The following is a 19,171-nucleotide window of genomic DNA, read 5'->3' on the forward strand; positions in this document are numbered from 1 at the left end:
AAGCAGCAATCGGTGTTGTAATTGTCAACTGTCGAAGCTGCGTTGATAAAGTACCAGAACTTCAAGCGCTGATAGAAAGCACCGAAGCTGAAATCGTTATAGGTACGGAAAGCTGGCTTAAGCCAGAGATAAATTCTGCCGAAATTTTTACAAAGGTGCAGACGGTGTTTAGAAAGGATAGATTGCATGCAACCGGTGGTGGAGTGTTCGTCGCTGTTAGTAGTAGTTTATCCTGTAGTGAAGTAGAAGTGGATAGTTCCTGTGAATTATTATGGGTGGAGGTTATACTCAACAACCGAACTAGGTTAATGATTGGCGACTCAGCAGCATTAGTGGCAGAACAACTGAGAGAAAATTTGGAATACATTTCACATAAATTTTCTCAGCATGTTATAGTCTTAGGTGGAGATTTCAATTTACCAGATATAGACTGGGACACTCAGATGTTTAGGACGGGTGGTAGGGACAGAGCATCGAGTGACATTATACTGAGTGCACTATCCGAAAATTACTTCGAGCAATTAAACAGAGAACCGACTCGTGGAGATAACATCTTGGACCTACTGATAACAAACAGACCCGAACTTTTCGACTCTGTATGTACAGAACAGGGAATCAGTGATCATAAGGCCGTTGCAGCATCCCTGAATATGGAAGTCAGTAGGAATATAAAAAAAGGGAGGAAGGTTTATCTGTTTAGCAAGAGTAATAGAAGGCAGATTTCAGGCTACCTAACAGATCAAAACGAAAATTTCTGTTCCGACACTGACAATGTTGAGTGTTTATGGAAAAAGTTCAAGGCAATCGTAAAATGCGTTTTAGACAGGTACGTGCCGAGTAAAACTGTGAGGGACGGGAAAAACCCACCGTGGTACAGCAACAAAGTTAGGAAACTACTGCGAAAGCAAAGAGAGCTCCACTCCAAGTTTAAACGCAGCCAAAACCTCTCAGACAAACAGAAGCTAAACGATGTCAAAGTTAGCGTAAGGAGGGCTATGCGTGAAGCGTTCAGTAAATTCGAAAGTAAAATTCTATGTACCGACTTGACAGAAAATCCTAGGAAGTTCTGGTCTTACGTTAAATCAGTAAGTGGCTCGAAACAGCATATCCAGACACTACGGGATGATGATGGCATTGAAACAAAGGATGACACGCGTAAAGCTGAAATACTAAACACCTTTTTCCAAAGCTGTTTCACAGAGGAAGACCGCACTGCAGTTCCTTCTCTAAATCCTTGCACAAACGAAAAAATGGCTGCCATCGAAATAAGTGTCCAAGGAATAGAAAAGCAACTGGAATCACTCAATAGAGGAAAGTCCACTGGACCTGACGGGATACCAATTCGATTCTACACAGAGTACGCGAAAGAACTTGCCCCCCTTCTAACAGCCGTGTACCGCAAGTCTCTAGAGGAACGGAGGGTTCCAAATGATTGGAAAAGAGCACAGATAGTCCCAGTCTTCAAGAAGGGTCGTCGAGCAGATGCGCAAAACTATAGACCTATATCTCTGACGTCGATCTGTTGTAGAATTTTAGAACATGTTTTTTGCTCGAGTATCATGTCGTTTTTGGAAACCCAGAACCTACTATGTAGGAATCAACATGGATTCCGGAAACAGCGCTCGTGTGAGACCCAACTCGCTTTATTTGTTCATGAGACCCAGAAAATATTAGATACAGGCTCCCAGGTAGATGCCATTTTTCTTGACTTCCGGAAGGCGTTCGATACAGTTCCGCACTGTCGCCTGATAAACAAAGTAAGAGCCTACGGAATATCAGACCAGCTGTGTGTCTGGATTGAAGAGTTTTTAGCAAACAGAACACAGCATGTTGTTATCAATAGAGAGACGTCTACAGACGTTAAAGTAACCTCTGGCGTGCCACAGGGGAGTGTTATGGGGCCACTGCTTTTCACAATATATATAAATGACCTAGTAGATAGTGTCGGAAGTTCCATGCTGCTTTTCGCGGACGATGCTGTAGTATACAGAGAAGTTGCAGCATTAGAAAATTGTAGCGAAATGCAGGAAGATCTGCAGCGGATAGGCACTTGGTGCAGGGAGTGGCAACTGACCCTTAACATAGACAAATGTAATGTATTGCGAATACATAGAAAGAAGGATCCTTTATTGTATGATTATATCATAGCAGAACAAACACTGGTAGCAGTTACTTCTGTAAAATATCTGGGAGTATGCGTGCGGAACGATTTGAAGTGGAATGATCATATAAAATTAATTGTTGGTAAGGCGGGTACCAGGTTGAGATTCATTGGGAGAGTGCTTAGAAAATGTAGTCCATCAACAAAGGAGGTGGCTTACAAAACACTCGTTCGACCTATACTTGAGTATTGCTCATCAGTGTGGGATCCGTAACAGATCGGTTTGACGGAGGAGATAGAGAAGATCCAAAGAAGAGCGGCGCGTTTCGTCACAGGGTTATTTGGTAACCGTGATAGCGTTACCGAGATGTTTAATAAACTCAAGTGGCAGACTCTGCAAGAGAGGCGCTCTGCATCGCGGTGTAGCTTGCTCGCCAGGTTTCGAGAGGGTGCGTTTCTGGATGAGGTATCGAATATATTGCTTCCCCCTACTTATACCTCCCGAGGAGATCACGAATGTAAAATAAGAGAGATTAGAGCGCGCACGGAGGCTTTCAGACAGTCGTTCTTCCCGCGAACCATACGCGACTGGAACAGGAAAGGGAGGTAATGACAGTGGCACGTAAAGTGCCCTCCGCCACACACCGTTGGGTGGCTTGCGGAGCATAAATGTAGATGTAGATGTAGATGTAGATGCGCAACAGAATTAAGGGATTGCTTCTTCGAAGTCTGCAATTCCATCCATTGCGACGCTTAAGTTCGAAATTTTGCTCGAAAGAACGTACGGCCCTCCTCTGCAACGGTGTAAATGCGCGGCATCTTGGAACGTCATTCACGTGTTCGACAACGCTTGAACCAGCAAGCTGCTGACGCTTGCGGAACACAGGCTACAGCTCAGAAGTTTATCTGACATGTAAAGCGGGTTAAGTATGTCACATTGGCACCAAATTTCACCAACATTCTGACTTATGCAGCAGTGGACGTGTCACACGAAGGCTGTCACTTAATGTCTTACCCACATTTCACTCCTTCCTCTAACGCCTTTCCAATGGAGGGCAGAACTGCAACACCCAACTTTGAAATCACGCGGTTTTTTATTAGTGACCTAGGAAAACATTCCATGAACAGCCGGTGGCACAAAGGCGTCAATGAAGCCACTCGTTTCTCCGGGGTGTTGATTCCCATACACTTCGCAATACGATGAACAACTTTTGGCACTGATGAACCCCTCGGGCCTTTCAACCCTCCTCTAAGCCCTTTGTGGGATTGCATCTCTATCGATCTCAACATTTTGATGCGCAGCACGACCGCAATTTTTCCTCTCGTGTACATGTTGGAACCACCATGGATCGTTCAAGACCATTTGACGAAATCTTAACGTGATCCAACGCAGCTTTTCCAGCATTCCTAATTTGTGTCCTCTCGTGCCCTGATGACACGGGGGTGCGACAATGACACACGCTTGAATAAAAAGGGAAAGGCTCCTTTTCAGACTCTCTCCTCCCCTCCCCTAATTCGGCTAAATCCACGGTTGTCCCCACCCACCTTAACTGAGAATTTTAAAAAATATATCTGTACTGACCGAACCCGTGACGAAGGTCTAGGTTCTTGCAGACCCGCAACCCCTTCTACGCCCTCCAATTCAGGATAAGTCGCTTCCAGGATATCTTGGTGCCGTCTTCTGGCCATCTTCAGATATGTTTAAAAACCGTTCTTACCGATACAGAAAGAGATGTAAATAAATACACGATGTGATCAAAAGTATCCGGACACCCCCAGAAACATACGTTTTTCATATTAGGTGCATTTTGCTTCCACCTACTGCCAGGTACTCCATGTCAGCGACCTCAGTAGTCATTAGACATTGTGAGAGAGCAGAATGGGGCCTTCTGCGGAAGTCACTGACTTTGGACGCGATCAGGTGATTGTGTAGCACTTGTGTCATACGTCTGTACGCGAGATTTCCACACTCCTAAACATCTCTAGGTCCACTGTTTACGATGTAATAGTGAAACTGTACAGGCCGACCTCGTCTGTTGTCTGACAGTGACCGCCGACAGTAAAAGAGGGTCGTAATGTGTAATAGACGGACATGTAGCCAGATCATCACACAGGAATTCAGAACTGCATCAGAATCCACTGCAAGTACTATGACAGTTAGGCGGGAGTTTAGAAAACTTGGATTTCATGGTCGAGCAGCTGCTCATAAATCACACATCACGCTGGTAAATGCCAAACGACTTCTCGCTTGTTGTAAGGAGCGTAAACATTGGACAACTGAACAGTGGAAAAACGCTGTGTGCAGTGACGAATCACGGCACACAATGTGCCGATCCGATTGCAGGATGTGGATATGGCAAATGCCCGGTGAACGCCATCTGCCAGCGTGTGTAGTGCGAACAGCAAAATTCGGAGGCGGTGGTATTATGGTGTGGTCGGGTTTTTCATGGAGGGGACTTGCACCCCTTGTTGTTTCGCGTGGCTTATCGCAGCACAGGCCTAGATTGATGTTTTAAGCATGTTCTTGCTTCTCACTGATGAAGAGCAATTCGGGGATGGCGATTGTATCTTTAAACACGATCGAGCTCCTGTTCATAATGCACGGCCTGTGGTGGAGTGGTTACACGAGGATAACATGCCTGTAATGGACTGGTCTGCACTGTCCTGACCTGAATCATATAGAACACCTTTGGGATGTTTTGGAACGCCGACTTCGTGCCAGGCCTCACCGACCGACATCGGTACATCTCCTCAGTGCAGCACTCCGCGAAGAATGGGCTGCCATTGCCGAAGAAACCTGCCAGCACCTGACTGAACGTATGCCTGCCAGAGTGGAAGCTGCCATCAAGGCCAAGGCTGGGATAACACCATACTAAATTCCAGCATTACCCATGGAGGTCGCCACGAACTTGTAAGTAATTTTCAGCCAGATGTTCGGGTAGTTTTGATAACAAAGTGTATATTTAAAACACAGCTAGCTTGACTAGCAATTAAGTAGTAACTACACAGAGTTTTCTCTATTCCACTGTTGCACTAACTGTAGAAAACCCAACAGGTGCAACATTTGTGTAATTGTTCGTTTGACTGTGAAGCTTTTCTTGAAACCCATGTAATGCGCACTTTTCCCTGGTTGACATTACTTAATCACACAGCCAACAGTTTTGCAGAAGAATAAATGCTGCCAAATAATATCTATTATTGGATATTCGCAACAATTTTAAAGTCACGCAACGAATGCTTAAATTAGTTGGCTTTTCTTACTTCTTAATAATTTCAGAAACCATCCCAAGATCTGAAGCAAATAAAAAATAAGTATGTGGTAGGGTCCATGTGTTAATTGTCCAGCTTGAATAACTGATAATATGGTCGAAACTGCCAGTTCATTAGAGTAGCGTGCTCTGGGTTTTCAATTAATTTCGTGAGGGCAATTTTTATTTTTTTTTTCAGTCTCCGATCGGACGCGAAATGAAAATCACATCGAAAATCAAAAATATTTTATTTTCAACAGATGGCTGCAGCTTCCAGCTATTTCTCTTCATAGTCGTCGCTCCAATTTACAAATTTGTAGCAACGTTGTAGCAACTTTTCAATACCCTCATCATAGAAGGTAGCCGCCTGTACTTTCCGCCAATTCCCAAAGGTGGCCTGCAGACCGGTGTCTGTGCCGACACGCTGTCCTCATAGCGAGCCGTTCTTATGAGCTAAGATATGAAAATCAGAGGGAGCCATGTCCGGGCTGTATAGCGGGTGATCAAACACTTGCCGTAGCACATGCTGCAGGAGCGTACTTGTTGACGTGCAGTGCGGCCGAGTAATGTCGCGATGAAGGAGACTCATGACATTACGTTGTGTGGGCTGAGTTAAGTCAGGCCGAACATCAGACATGGCACTTAATACTGGGGGCGGGGATTCTATCGTTCTAAGCATCTTTACGTGTCAACTGTGCATTCAGAGCTGAAAAGTGTGACGTGACGTAGTCGACGGGAGTACTAGAGGCACTGAGCAACACATCTGCGCAAAGATTCATCGGGTTTCCTTGTAGTCTTAAAATCGCGACCGATTGGAAGTTTAAAAAAAAAGCGAAAAAGGCAAACACCCTGATTGTAGGTTCACGAGTGAAGAGTGTCGACCATGTTTAAGAAACTCTAGTATCGCTATCATTGCCGCAGTGGGTATGGAACATGGCGACATTCGAAATTGCTCGTAACGTCTCTGTTCATGGACACAAACGCTCATGACTGTGCTGTCAGTAAATTCAAGGACTGGTTGACGAAAGCACTAAGACCTGAATGGATATTGCCTAACTTTTTGGACTTCAAATCACTACAAATAGTAACCTAAATGAGTCACACATTTTCCATATATAATAGAGCTGTGACGGGGCCATAAATTTTAGATTTTTTTTACGAAAAGTTTACAGTCCTGCAGGTAACATTGTATTAAACTTTGTTGTTGATTTTGTGATGTCTACTCTGAAGATTGGTTTGATGCACGTTTCTAGTCTATCCTCTGCAAGCGTCTTCATCTCTGTTTAACAACTGTCACCCACATCGACCGCTACGGTCGCAGGTTCGAATCCTGCCTTGGGCATGGATGTATGTGATGTCCTTAGGTTAGTTAGGTTTAATTAGTTCTAAGTTCTAGGCGACTGATGACCTCAGAAGTTAAGTCGCATAGCGCTCAGAGCCATTTGAACCATTTTTTTCACCCACATCCATCTCAATCCGCTTACTGCTCTGTACACAGCAATGTTGTACACAGTCCTACCACGAGAGGACGACAGCTTCCAGGCACAGTTCAAACCATGCTCCTTCCAGGTACGGGTAGTCGCCTTCAGGTGGCCCTCACATTACGGAACCAAATTCTGCTTCCACCACGAGCCCGTCAACTATTATATACATTCAACGACAGTGTTGCCAGCCGCCACAGAGAGCGATGATACTTTTGACGGCCTTCGGTTCCTCAAAGCAGAATGCAGCGGGAGATTCTTTTGCCAGTCTCGGATGAAGGAAATGGCTCCATAAACCTCCATCCAGTTCGGCCACAGTAACAATTCCAACAATGTCAGAGAGTTCAGGACCCAGTCCCGTGTAACGACATTTCAGGACGTGGCGTTCGCCCATCTCTCGCCTCAGTCTATTACCTGCAACAGTCAAGGTCGCCGACGCACATAAACAGTTGCCGTCGTAACAGCAAACCATACTGATTGGGGCAGTTACACACCGATATCTCTGCTGAGTTACTTTTTGTTAAAAGTGACTGATTTACTAGGTGGCAGAGACAGCAGTCTATTAGAACTCATTAGATTGGTTGTTAACCTTAATTGTGTTATTATTAGTCAGGTCTGGCTTCACCAAGTACCACCTGCTATCGATATAGACTCGTCCGGGCGATAGCAGCATCACCTGTCGAGAAATGAAAGCTAGTCAGACACACGCACGGTTCATGTAGTACCAGTGAGCGTGCTGTCCGTTTGTAGGAAGGGGAGGGCGCGCGATCTATCTGAGTTTGAGCGAGGGTAGATTGTGATGGCCCGTAGGCTTGACATGAGTATTTTGTAAACTGCATGACTTGTCAGTGTTTGGGGAATGCTATGGTAAGTGTCTTCAACACGTGGCGAAACCAAGATCATACGACGTCCAGACGTCGTGGGGCTGGGCAGTCACCCTTCATTACAGATGTCCTACGGTGCGAACTGCAGGCGGCGAGTGGTGGAACTAACACCAGTCGTTAATGCTGGTCAGAGTACAAGAGTGTCTGATGACACACTGTGCGGAACACTCCTACTGATAAGCCTCCTCAGCCGACGACCCATGCACGTGCCAATGATAACACCATGACGTCGGCAAATACGACTGAAATGGGCACGTGACCGTCAGCACCTGATGCTGGCACAGTGGCAAAGCTTTGCACGGTCTGATGAAACCAGATACGTTCTTCATAATGCCGAAGGGAGGGCGCGAATCGGTCGTCTTCCAGGGGAACAGCTCCGGTACATCTGTACTGCGGGACGGAGAAGTAGACTGGACATGGGGCACTGCTCCAGTGTTACAGGCGGGAAGTGATATGTAACTGCCACATCGATGGCCTCGTTGGCCATAACAGAAAAGAAACGACATAAATCTAGAAATCCTCGTATAATGTACGCCTAACGAAAAAAAAAAGATAGTGCTGAATTCTGTCAGATGAACGGTGTGCCCTATCTTACTCTGCAAGAGATAACTGTAGTCACACAGTATATTCAAGATGATGTGATGGAATCTACTTTCCGTAACTTTTTTAATCATACAAAAATTAGAGAAGAATGGACACAGGGGAATTTTATTCTGCCACGAAAATGCATCCGCTCACAAAACGGGAGGGTTATGAATCAGTACAAGGTGAGGCAGCTAAGTAAGTCGCCCAGACACATCCAAAATGAGAAAACATATTAATATTCCGTTGTCACTAAGTCACTGCGCACAATGTGGTAAAACTTCTGAAGTACACAAGTAATTTTTAATCTCTGAAGCTGACGGTTTATCACTTTCTTTATGTTAAATGTTTCTACATACTTTATTCAATGACACTGGATAGAGCGTTCGAAGAGGACATATGTGGAACTTGATCAAACAATAACAAATTAACAAAACTCCAACCTACTGTCTCGCCGTCATCGGATAGTGTACCACAAACCTCTCTCCTATTGTGCCATATGCCAGCAAATAGTGACTCAGGAACGGTTTATGTGTTCATTATAGTTACTGCCATATCAAGTGTTTAAAGTATTAACGACCGTATAAAACGACTGAGACAATTCTGCACGTTGAATTTCGTCTGTACTTCTCGGAGTAAAAGGTGTTATGGGTTAGTCAAGAGTGATTAATTCCACTTGTGGCGTTCTGAGGTAAAAATAATGAAGTTTACTATCCGCCTCAGAATCAATGAAGATGTGCTCACACACTTGAGCTTGACCTTCACACAAGTAAACAAAAATCAGGGTAAAGAAAATTAGATAAATATTGTTTTCTGAAACTAAATATACACTCATGTTCAGAAAAAACAGAGCGTCTTGAACGACTAGAGGTAGGTTGTTCATATTCACAGAACATGTATTCTAGTATGTTCTGCAGAAATGATTAGCATTTCAGCCACCTCTGTTCAGCATGCGTCCTGTTGCCTAATATGCGCTTGTCCGCCATCGGCCGTGATAACTTGTTCCGTGTGCGATGGCATCGACATGTATAAGGCGCGAATGGCCGATTCTGGTATAGCCGTCCATGCTGCACTCACCTCGTTCCAAAGTTCATCTGTGGTGTTTGGCAGTGGATCAGACTACTGCACTCGTTGTTTCGCCATATTCCACACATTTTCAGTTGGCGACAAGTCTGGTGACCTGGCAGGCGAGAGCAAAAGGCTGACATCCCGTGATACCAAGACGGCAGGTGTTCCGGCAACAAGATATGGTTGTGCAGTGTCTTGCTGAAAAATGTCGTCTGGTTGTTGTGCAGAATGTGTATGATTACAGGTCGGAGGATGTCATTCACGTAGATCACACTGGTCACAGTGCCCTGGACACGCACCAACTGTGACTCGTGGTTGTATCCAACAGCACCCCACACCATAAGGCCTTGTGTCGGCGCTGTATGTCTTGTGCGAAAGCAGTCATTGTGACGCTACTCCCCCTGTCTGTGACGAACCCAAATGCAGCCATCATTTTCAAAGAAACAGAACATGGATTCGTCCGGAAACAATATCTGAAGCCATTCGTCTTCCCTCATACACCGCTACCGTCCAGCATGCTTCTGCATCTTCGTCAAAGGCAGGCCGAGAAGCAGACGACGCGCATGTAACCCATGCCATAATAAATGGCGACGGAGTCTACCCCCTGATAGTATACCATGTGTTACACTGAGGAGGATGCAGATCTGTCCTACAACGCCTCTCGGATGAAATGTCGATTTTTTCGGGGAGTGGAATGTGTGGTGCGACCTGAACCATCTGATCGTATTCTACAGCCCTCCGTGAACCATTCGGCACACACCCGTTGCACTGTCGAAACACTTTGCCCCAAACGAATAATAATTTCCCAGGAGGTTGCATCACAATCTCTCATGCCAATAATGGGCCATCTTTCAAACTCACTGATTAGACGGTACGGTTTGCACATACGTCTGCGAGGCATCCTGCACATCTGCTCAAGTCACACTGATTCATTATCTTCAGTTTATAGCGCTCATGAGAGGTGCGGACACACCTTACCGGTAGGTGGTGTTGCGCAGCGACATCGATGTTGACCTTGAACCCGTGGGCCGACATGGCTCAAATGCTTCCGCAGAACATACTATTGTACATATCCGGTGAATATGAACGTCCTATCTCTGGTCGTTCAAGGCATGCTGTTTTTTTCTGAACACGAATGTAGTTCCTCTAAGTATAGTACCAAGGTTGTTGAACAATAGTCATGCCTGCACCCAAAACGCATTCACTCGAATGACACTGACGCACCCCACCCATACAAGTCGCATAATATTGTAAACAAACCAAAACAGGTGTACACTAGCTGCCAGACTTGAATGCACCTCACCTCGTTGCTGGATACAGAGACAGCATGGCGGCGATGAGGCGCAGTAGTGGTATTCAACGAATCTGCGCTGGAAATAATTTTTTCAAATACGTTATAAATCTGTTTCAGGTAGTGATACGGTTCCCATATTGTCGGGAACTAGATGCCATGGGACTACAGATGCAGTCTTCATAACCTGAAACACGAGGCACTGACTATTTAGGAGATTATTTGTCTATATGGTGTCCCCCTACGAAGCACGTTTGAAAAGTTTTCAGTGCATTGGCTAACACGATAAAATTTGAAGATTATTCACATGAAAGCACAGTCCTCGTAATATTCAGATACACGCGTTCCAACATATGTTTCGTTTGCACACGTACAAACGGTCTTAACTCATTCAGAAATTAAATCACAACACGCAGTTCACAGTTTACTCAGCAATGATCTCTGTCTTTCTTCAGTCACGCTGATACAGTGAACATATGACTTCCAACCTTTATCCACGTCTTCACGCGCGAAAACTAAACAAAAAGTCATGTTTTTACGTCAAAAACCACTGCCTCATCGTCACCGATACAACCACTAAATTGTTCAGTTTCGGCAGTCGGAACAGTCTCTCTTATAAGAAAGACACACAAACAGACATTGAAATATTTACGTTCTGATTGAGACTCGTTACATGCTGAAATTGATCAAATCGCACTGAACATCCACGGCAACGAGACCATGGAATGGTTAAATTCAAAAGTAATAACAACATGTATTAAGGCATTTAACCCAGTGGGAGACGAGACTATCAATTCTTGTTTCGAAGAATGCGGGCAGCTGCTAACGGATCCACAACGGTAGGTAATGTCCGATTGGCAGTGTTGTGGCGAATGTTACCGTGCAACAGGGTGATCTAACCGACAGCATTCCGACCGCACGAGAACAAACGCCAGAGCCAACAGAGGAAGTATCCCCCATCTCGCCCACCAAAGAAATGTAATGCTGTTCATACAAGCTCCGGTAAGGTCATGATGACCCTCTTCTTCGACTGCAGGGGCCCTCTGCTCATCCAGTTCCTCGAGCGTGGAGCCACAGTCAATGTGCAGCACATTGTAGACACTTTGTAGAAACTGCCACGACCCATAATGTTAAAAACCCCGGGAGTGTTGTTGGACGGAACATCTTGTTGCATGATAACGCAGGCCCCCACACCGCCAATTTGACGAAGGTTACGCTTCAGCACTTGGTTCGGAAAAACTGGAACATCATTCGTACAATTCGGGTCTTCCACCGTGTGATTTTCTCTTCTCTGGCGACCTGAAGAGAAGCACACGTGGACATCGGTTTCAGTGAGAAGTGGACGTGCAAAAGTGGGTGCTGTTGTGGGTCCGTCAGCGGCCGATTGCGTACTACGAAAAAGGAAATGAGAGTCTCATCCACCAGTAAGGTAAATGTCTTAACGCGTGTGTTGGTTACTTTTGAATGGAACCATTCCATGGTCCCGTTGTGACGGGTGTTCGATTTTCATTTGACTGCCCCTTATGATACCAAACTACACCACTAAGCTCAGGAAAGGAGCCGTGTTATATCCACGTATCCAGGAAGCAATGTGTCGTACTGTTCGCAAATGTCGACGGGTTGTGTTTTCTGTAAAGTGGTGGGGAGTCGTTAGTCTCTGCCAACCACACTCCAGCAGCGATTAAGGGAAACTAAAGTCTACATTTTTGGCCCCTCCTGTGTTTACCGTTAACCTCAACTACCAGAATGTAGGAGTACAGTTAAGGATACAGGGGTTAATGTCTGGTCCCTCTTCGAACTTTCAAAATATACTAATTCGTTCATTCAGTCACTCAGAAAATGTATACTCCAAGGAATGCGGATTAACAGAGTACCATAACATAAAAAACACATTTTCCTGCTCACATTTCTTCCAGAGACTCACCGCAAAGGAAGTGAGATTTAGTGTTTCACTTATTAGTAACACACTCGAAATATTCTAAGTGACAAAATGGCATGGATCTGAGAGTATCGTTCAACCATGCATACCGTTTTGAGTGCCAAACTATTGTTTCAATGACGGATTTTGTGAATGCTTCAGTATGTGGTTCTACAAGGAGACTTGTACAGACGCGTAGAGCTTGATGACAAGTAATTTTCGTAATATATAAAGGTAAGTTTCTGGAAAGAGCAAACGTGCATTTAATCAGAACTATCGGTGTGTTCCAACCATGTGACAACTTCAACACATCTCTACAGCTATATGTGTAAGGGTGGCAGTTACAAATTAAAAGGAATAGTATGCATCAAATGTTTTAAATCGAAAATACTGTACGTATATATTTAGCAACGAAATTAAGTTGTTGGTTGCTTTTCATAAAGAGCAATCTTTCGACACATGGAAGATAATGTGTTGTTCCTGATTTCAGAGCCGGAGGAAGGGAAGCCAATAGATGAGCCTGTGGACTTCGAAACAGCGATTTCGCTAACAGGTAGGTTGTCGCAGTTAAGTTGTGATAATATGACACGAATGCCGACGAGCAGCGTTCAATACATATTACAGTGTACCAGTATTGTGCTCTAAATTGTTGGTTAAAGGAAATACTAACGCAAAACTGTCAAATGATACTTCATAACATGTTCTTTTTGTTTCTGTAGAAAACCATATGTCTCTGAAATACGCAATGCAACGTGTGATAGTGATGGTCAATGCGAAATTTAGGCTCTGGGCCTTATGTATGTTGTTTGAGACCAAAATGCCACACTTTACAATCAAGTATTTTGTTTCACAGTTTTGCAAGCACTTAATGTGCCTTGCTATTATCATTCTTATTTTGTTTCACAAAGTATATCATTCCATTTTGCCAACAAATTATTGGTGGCGAAATTAATTTTAGACAACTATGCTGACTAAACAGACAAAAATTCTTTTAAAAACCGATTCAAAACCTCTACTAAATAGTGAAGTATGTCTATAGAAAGCGAAAAATAACAGAAGCATATGCATTACAATGCGCCCTCAATCATGTTGGTAGTTTTTGAGTTAATACCAAAGTTTTGAAAATAAAATGAAGTTTAGTATCTCTTCGATTTTGGTATCCTATGTGTCAAGGAATATAAGTTGAGGAGTTGCATCGGAACTCAATTACAGAAATTTTGTGTGTATTATATACTTTGAACTATATACAAGAATATTTATTCCGTGGTATAAAAAGTCGTTTCCGCATCATATAAGTAATGAACTTGTAAAAGTAGCTGCAGCATCGTAAATTAGGCTAAGGTATTTATCTTTAACTTACTTCATATGCTGATAATTTTTAAATACCACATAATCGAAGATTAATTACTTTCACTGACATATCTGTAATTTTTTAGAAATCTAAACGACTCGGCAAAATTCTAATGTGTTTTATGTATGATAAATGTTTGTTAAGATGTACGGAAAATAATATATGAGAGAACGACAGATGAGGGCGTAAATAGCGTATATGTTATCCTAGGGAGTCAATCTGGAGACCAGGAACAAAGCAGATGTACGTATCGATGAGTGGCGAAATTTTTCTAAGTTCGAGTTCTTGGAATTGTAAAATACCTCACAAGTCAGTGGCAAAGACTTCAATCTTTGGGGAAAACTTCATGCTGACTTGTAAAATTTCTGCATTACTAGTAGCTGTTGAAAGTTTTCCATATTTTGACCAAGTATTAATGACATTCCTAAATTTTTCCGAAGCTCCTCCGCCGTTTTTTGAATCCTCAGTCCAAAAGAACCAGTACTCTCTTGTAGGCATACGCAAAGTGTTGGCAATAATTTTACAGAAAGGGCTGCATGATATTGCGCTGTGTACTAGTGGGTTACTTTGTGCATATTTCGGCTTACTTCCAGTGTAAGTAACGTAAAAATTGAAAATAAAACAGGTTTTCGCAAAGGTCTGGACCCCACGTTCGCTGAATTACCATTCTGTACTATTTTCGCTTGCCCAATGCTGCCTCAAAACCACTCTAAAATAATTGGCTTATACCTCGCCCATATATGCTACTTTCTCTAAACGCTTGGCCATCTGTAGCTCCCTTTTCTGTCAATTTCATTTCTGATCTAGTACCGCATACAGCACAAATTTGGACGAAATCTGTGTTGACGCATAGGCGCAAACCTCGTCTGCACACGTCTAGCACGGCCAAGACGTCCCGTCTGCAGTCAAATACATCGCTCAAACAGTCGTGTCTGTCTTTAACACTTCTTGCGTAATTACTACTCCACTCATGTAGTGCATGCTCTCCAAGCAGAACAAATCATAATGTCAACTGCAGAATTCTACATCCCACAATCCCACAAAACATTCATACATTAAAACAAACACATTTATAATTTGAAAACTTGTCAGACTCTAGTTCTGATAACTTAGACAATAGCATATTTCAACCCCCAGGCGCATGCAGAGGAGTATTATAAATTTTACGTGTGTATCTGTCTGCGGCATCGTAGCTCCCAATCGAAAGGTTCGATTTTAATGCAATTATTGTTTGTTTGAAACCTGGTGTAATTGAGACGGTTCTTAGCTATACTACGTGCAAGTCTATTCAGTAGTTTAAATTTCATCAGCTAAATTAAGTAAAACTGTTTTCCGCCAGTGTTCTCTCTTGATGCACAGTATGTAATACATAAGAGGAACGTCAAATTACGTAGTGCCAGGCTGTAGGGCTCAAAAATATCTAAAGAACTGTCAGCTAGAACGTATGTTTATCTTTTACGGTTGGCCAACAATACTGATCTCTGTCTTTTGAAGTCACCCGTTTCAGCACCTACAAACCAGAAAAAGAGTAATTGTAACTCAACTGTAAAAGAAACATATGCTCTCGCAGATATTTTGTAGTTGTTTTTGAGGTCTACAATTCAGTACTAAATGAAACTATTTTGCTCCAATAGTTTAGGCAGCCTACTGCAAGAGAACGCACTGGTAAGTGCACTTTCTTCAGATTGTTTTATAATTATCTTCAATGTTTATTGTTTATGTTACCTAGAGTAACTAAATATGTTCTAAAACGCAGTCAATGAATATATGAATTGGAAAAAGAAAAACATAAATAGCATAAGTGAAAAAGATCTCGCATTGGAAATACGTGTGTCGCGCCGGAAAGTATTAGTGTGAACGTACGGATAGCGTGTCGATCCCCCATGTCTGCTAGTAAAACATGAAGTTTAAGAACAGTGAACTTAAATTAAAATGGAACTTCACAAAAAAAACTCTAAAAAGTAAAGAAATAATACGTATAGCTGCTTGAAATTTAATACAAGTAATAATATTTTAATCGAAGTGTCGTCCCGTTGGGGGACCGCAAAGTAAATTAAACAAAACGGAATACATTCGTTAAAGTACGAAATTTAAATACGAGTAAGCTACCTAGGCAACGCGGATAAATATGAAAACAACAATATCAACTCATTCAGTCTATATCATAACTTACTCGGAAGAATTCGCACTGTAGACACAATCGTCAACCACGCCTGCCCTCACGCATCTGCCCGTTCGGGTCGCCGCGCTTGGTCACGTCCATCGCGCCACATACCGCGTATCACCCGACTCGCGCACGCGGTATAATGATACGTAAGTACGCTACCATCAAACCACTGCACGACGTATGAATCGTAAGACAGATTAATGCATGAAACTAAGTATATATGATATTATGTAAAAACATTATATAAAAGAAACAGACTATTAAAGTCGGATTAGATTTTGTATTTCAAATAATAAGTAATTATAACTTCAGCAGCTGTTTTGAGGTGTTGGTGCTAGACGTGCAGTACTAGAAGAGATGACGCCAAACATGATAGGCTTGTATACAAAAGTAATGAAACTATGCCGTTCTCGAAAGGGTAGCTATTGTTAACTTCTCCCCGACGCGACGCTTGAATCAATTGAATGTAGGCTGTTAAGGTTTTTATGTTGGTAACGCCACGTAGCGCTCTATATGAAAATCACTGACTGTGCTGTGTGAAGGCTGTGGTTGGTTTGCATTGTTGGAGTATATGCTATTGTAGTGTTGGGCAGTTGGCTGTTAACAGTGCGTAGCTTTGCGCAGATGGAGGTGAGCCGCCAGCAGTGGTGGATGTCGGGAGAGAGATGGCGGAGTTTTGAGAGTGGATGATCTGGACGTATGTCCATCAGAGACAGTAAATTTGTAATACTGGATGTCATGAACTGCTATATATGTATTATGACTTTTGAACACTATTAAGCTGGCAGTAGTGGCGCTCGCTGTATTGCAGTAGTTTGAGTAACGAAGATTTTTGTGAGGTAAGTGATTTGTGAAAGGTATAGTTTAATGTTAGTCAGGGCCATTTTTTTATAGGGATTATTGAAAGTCAGATTGCATTGCGCTAAAAATATTGTGTGTCGGTTTAGTGTTTATCAGAATAAGTAAAGAGCCAAATGTCTGAGTACGTTCAGTTCTGCTCAGCTGTTTGAAAATCAAATAACGTAATGGGTTTACCAGCACAGTAGTTCAATAATTTTCTAGGGGGACGTTTCACAATATACAGGGCGATTATAATTAAACTTTCTAACCGCTGTAGCAATAACACCACTGGTCAGAATGACTTCAAATTGCAACGGAATGTTATCGGAGAAGGGGGAAAACGTATGGCAGAAGAAAAATAAATAGTTACAAATTGTAGCAGTACATGGCGCTGTAAGCATCATAATTGAATAGTGGTCGACTACAAATGACAAACGAATCATACAATAACACCTAAGGTGTACGTTTAACGTTCAAAAATTGTACTATTGTGACCGCACAAGCTGTGGGTGGAGATGAGAGCAGCAGTTTCCCGCCGCAGAGCACGAGTCTGGCGGTTGCTACCGGGCGGTGGCAAGCGGCTAGCGTGTACGCGGCGTTGGAAAATCCCTAGTGGTCGCTTGGCAGGGGCGCGTAGGGCCATGTTTGTGAGCTTGGAGAAATTTATATGTCAGAGAAAAGTTGATAAATACAAAACTAAGAGTGAGCCAAAAAGAATGTAAAGCTAAATGCCGGCAGGGTTGGCCGAGCGGTTCTAGGTGCTACGGTCTAGAACCGCACGACCGCTACGGTCGCAGGTTTGAATCCTGCCTCTGGCATGGATGTGTGTGATGTCCTTAGGTTAGTTAGGTTTAAGTAGTTCTAGTTCTAGGGGACTCAGAAGTTGAGTCCCATAGTGATCAGAGCGATTTGAACCATTTAAAGCTAAATTATCTAGACGCGCCAAAAATTGATATAATAGTTTAAAAATATTTTGTCTTAAAACTTGTAAATTTATGAAAGTTCAAAAGCTAATATCTCAGCAATGCTTTGGCCGATCAATATAAACGAAGTGTCTACGGATGCGGCTACTAGAGCTGCATCGAGTAATCATAGCCGATTGAGTACAGTGTGTAGTATTTTTGAGTGAGAGGTCGGAATATGGGATTCGACTGAGAGAAACTATAAATTTAAAACGACGAAACTAACGGCAGCATTCTAAAGTTTAAAGAGGTATATGAGTAATTAAGTATGTATTTTTATTCGTTTATTTATCTTTATTATCAAAAACCAGGGAAAAGCAAAATCATGCCTCAAAAACATTATTTGTGAAAAAACTGTGTCACATACAAAAAATTGGACTTTAAATAGTTACTGCCCGGAAAATTTCCTTATTTTTAATATATCTAATATATCATATATGTTTTTGTGCTTAGTTTTATAATATCCGTAATTTTTGTCAAACATTGTTTTGAGTTAGGCAGACGTTTCGACGGTGCATGGGGCAGCCGTCTTTGATGACAGGGCAGTTGAGTTCGAGTGACAGTAAGAGCCAGACGTGCCGCCCGTCTGGGTGTAGTGGTGTGTTGGTAGCCACGTTTGCGGAAAGTATGTATGTAGCGACGTTCGAAAGCGATCAAGTGAAGAGCAATATAATGGTTTAAGACAACAGACAAGAGTTAATTTCGTGAATTGTGAACAGACTGTCTAGTGCTGTGATCGTGTCATATCAATTTTATAGTGAAGTGTTGTAGCATCATTTATTAATGGCTGCACTTACGTAAGAGCCCCTCAGACTGCATTTTAAGTGTTTAGTGAATATATCAAAGAAAAATAAACTACTTTTTCAAATTATAAATAAACGTTAGTGACTCAATATATTAAATTTCACTGGAATACCTGCCTACATTGTTTTGTTATATTTTATTTCAGCTTAAAAATGGAGTTTACAGCAGGTGTGAGCTGGCACCCTAGGACAAAAACGTAGCCAAACACTGAGACCAACCACATCTCTGGGCCGCTCAATTAAGCTGAGTGTAACATGTAGTGTGGTAGCGTTCTCGCTTCCCACGCCCAGGTTCACAGGTTCGATTCCTGGTGGGGTCAGGGATTTTCTCTGCCTCATGATGACTGGGTGTTGTGTGATGTCCTTAGGTTAGTTAAGTTTAAGTAGTTCTAAGTTCCAGGGGACTGATGACCATAGATGTAAGTCCCATAGTGTTCAGAGCCATTTGAACCATTTTTGTAATATATATATATAT

The 19,171-nt window shown here is 42.8% G+C and overlaps 1 protein-coding gene across 1 annotated transcript in view; it reads left to right on the plus strand.

Annotated features, from left to right (window-relative positions):
* The window catches only part of LOC124795430 (synaptic vesicle glycoprotein 2C-like), a 188,059-nt gene that overhangs the window by 14,069 nt on the left and 154,819 nt on the right, over positions 1 to 19,171 (plus strand). The window contains exon 2 of the mRNA XM_047259457.1: positions 13,064 to 13,126. Within this exon, the coding sequence (XP_047115413.1) occupies positions 13,064 to 13,126 (63 nt within the window). The remainder of the gene's footprint in view (positions 1 to 13,063; positions 13,127 to 19,171) is intronic.

The sequence above is a fragment of the Schistocerca piceifrons genome, chromosome 4 (genome assembly GCF_021461385.2).
Source record: "Schistocerca piceifrons isolate TAMUIC-IGC-003096 chromosome 4, iqSchPice1.1, whole genome shotgun sequence".
Classification (NCBI taxonomy): Eukaryota; Metazoa; Arthropoda; class Insecta; order Orthoptera; family Acrididae; genus Schistocerca; species Schistocerca piceifrons.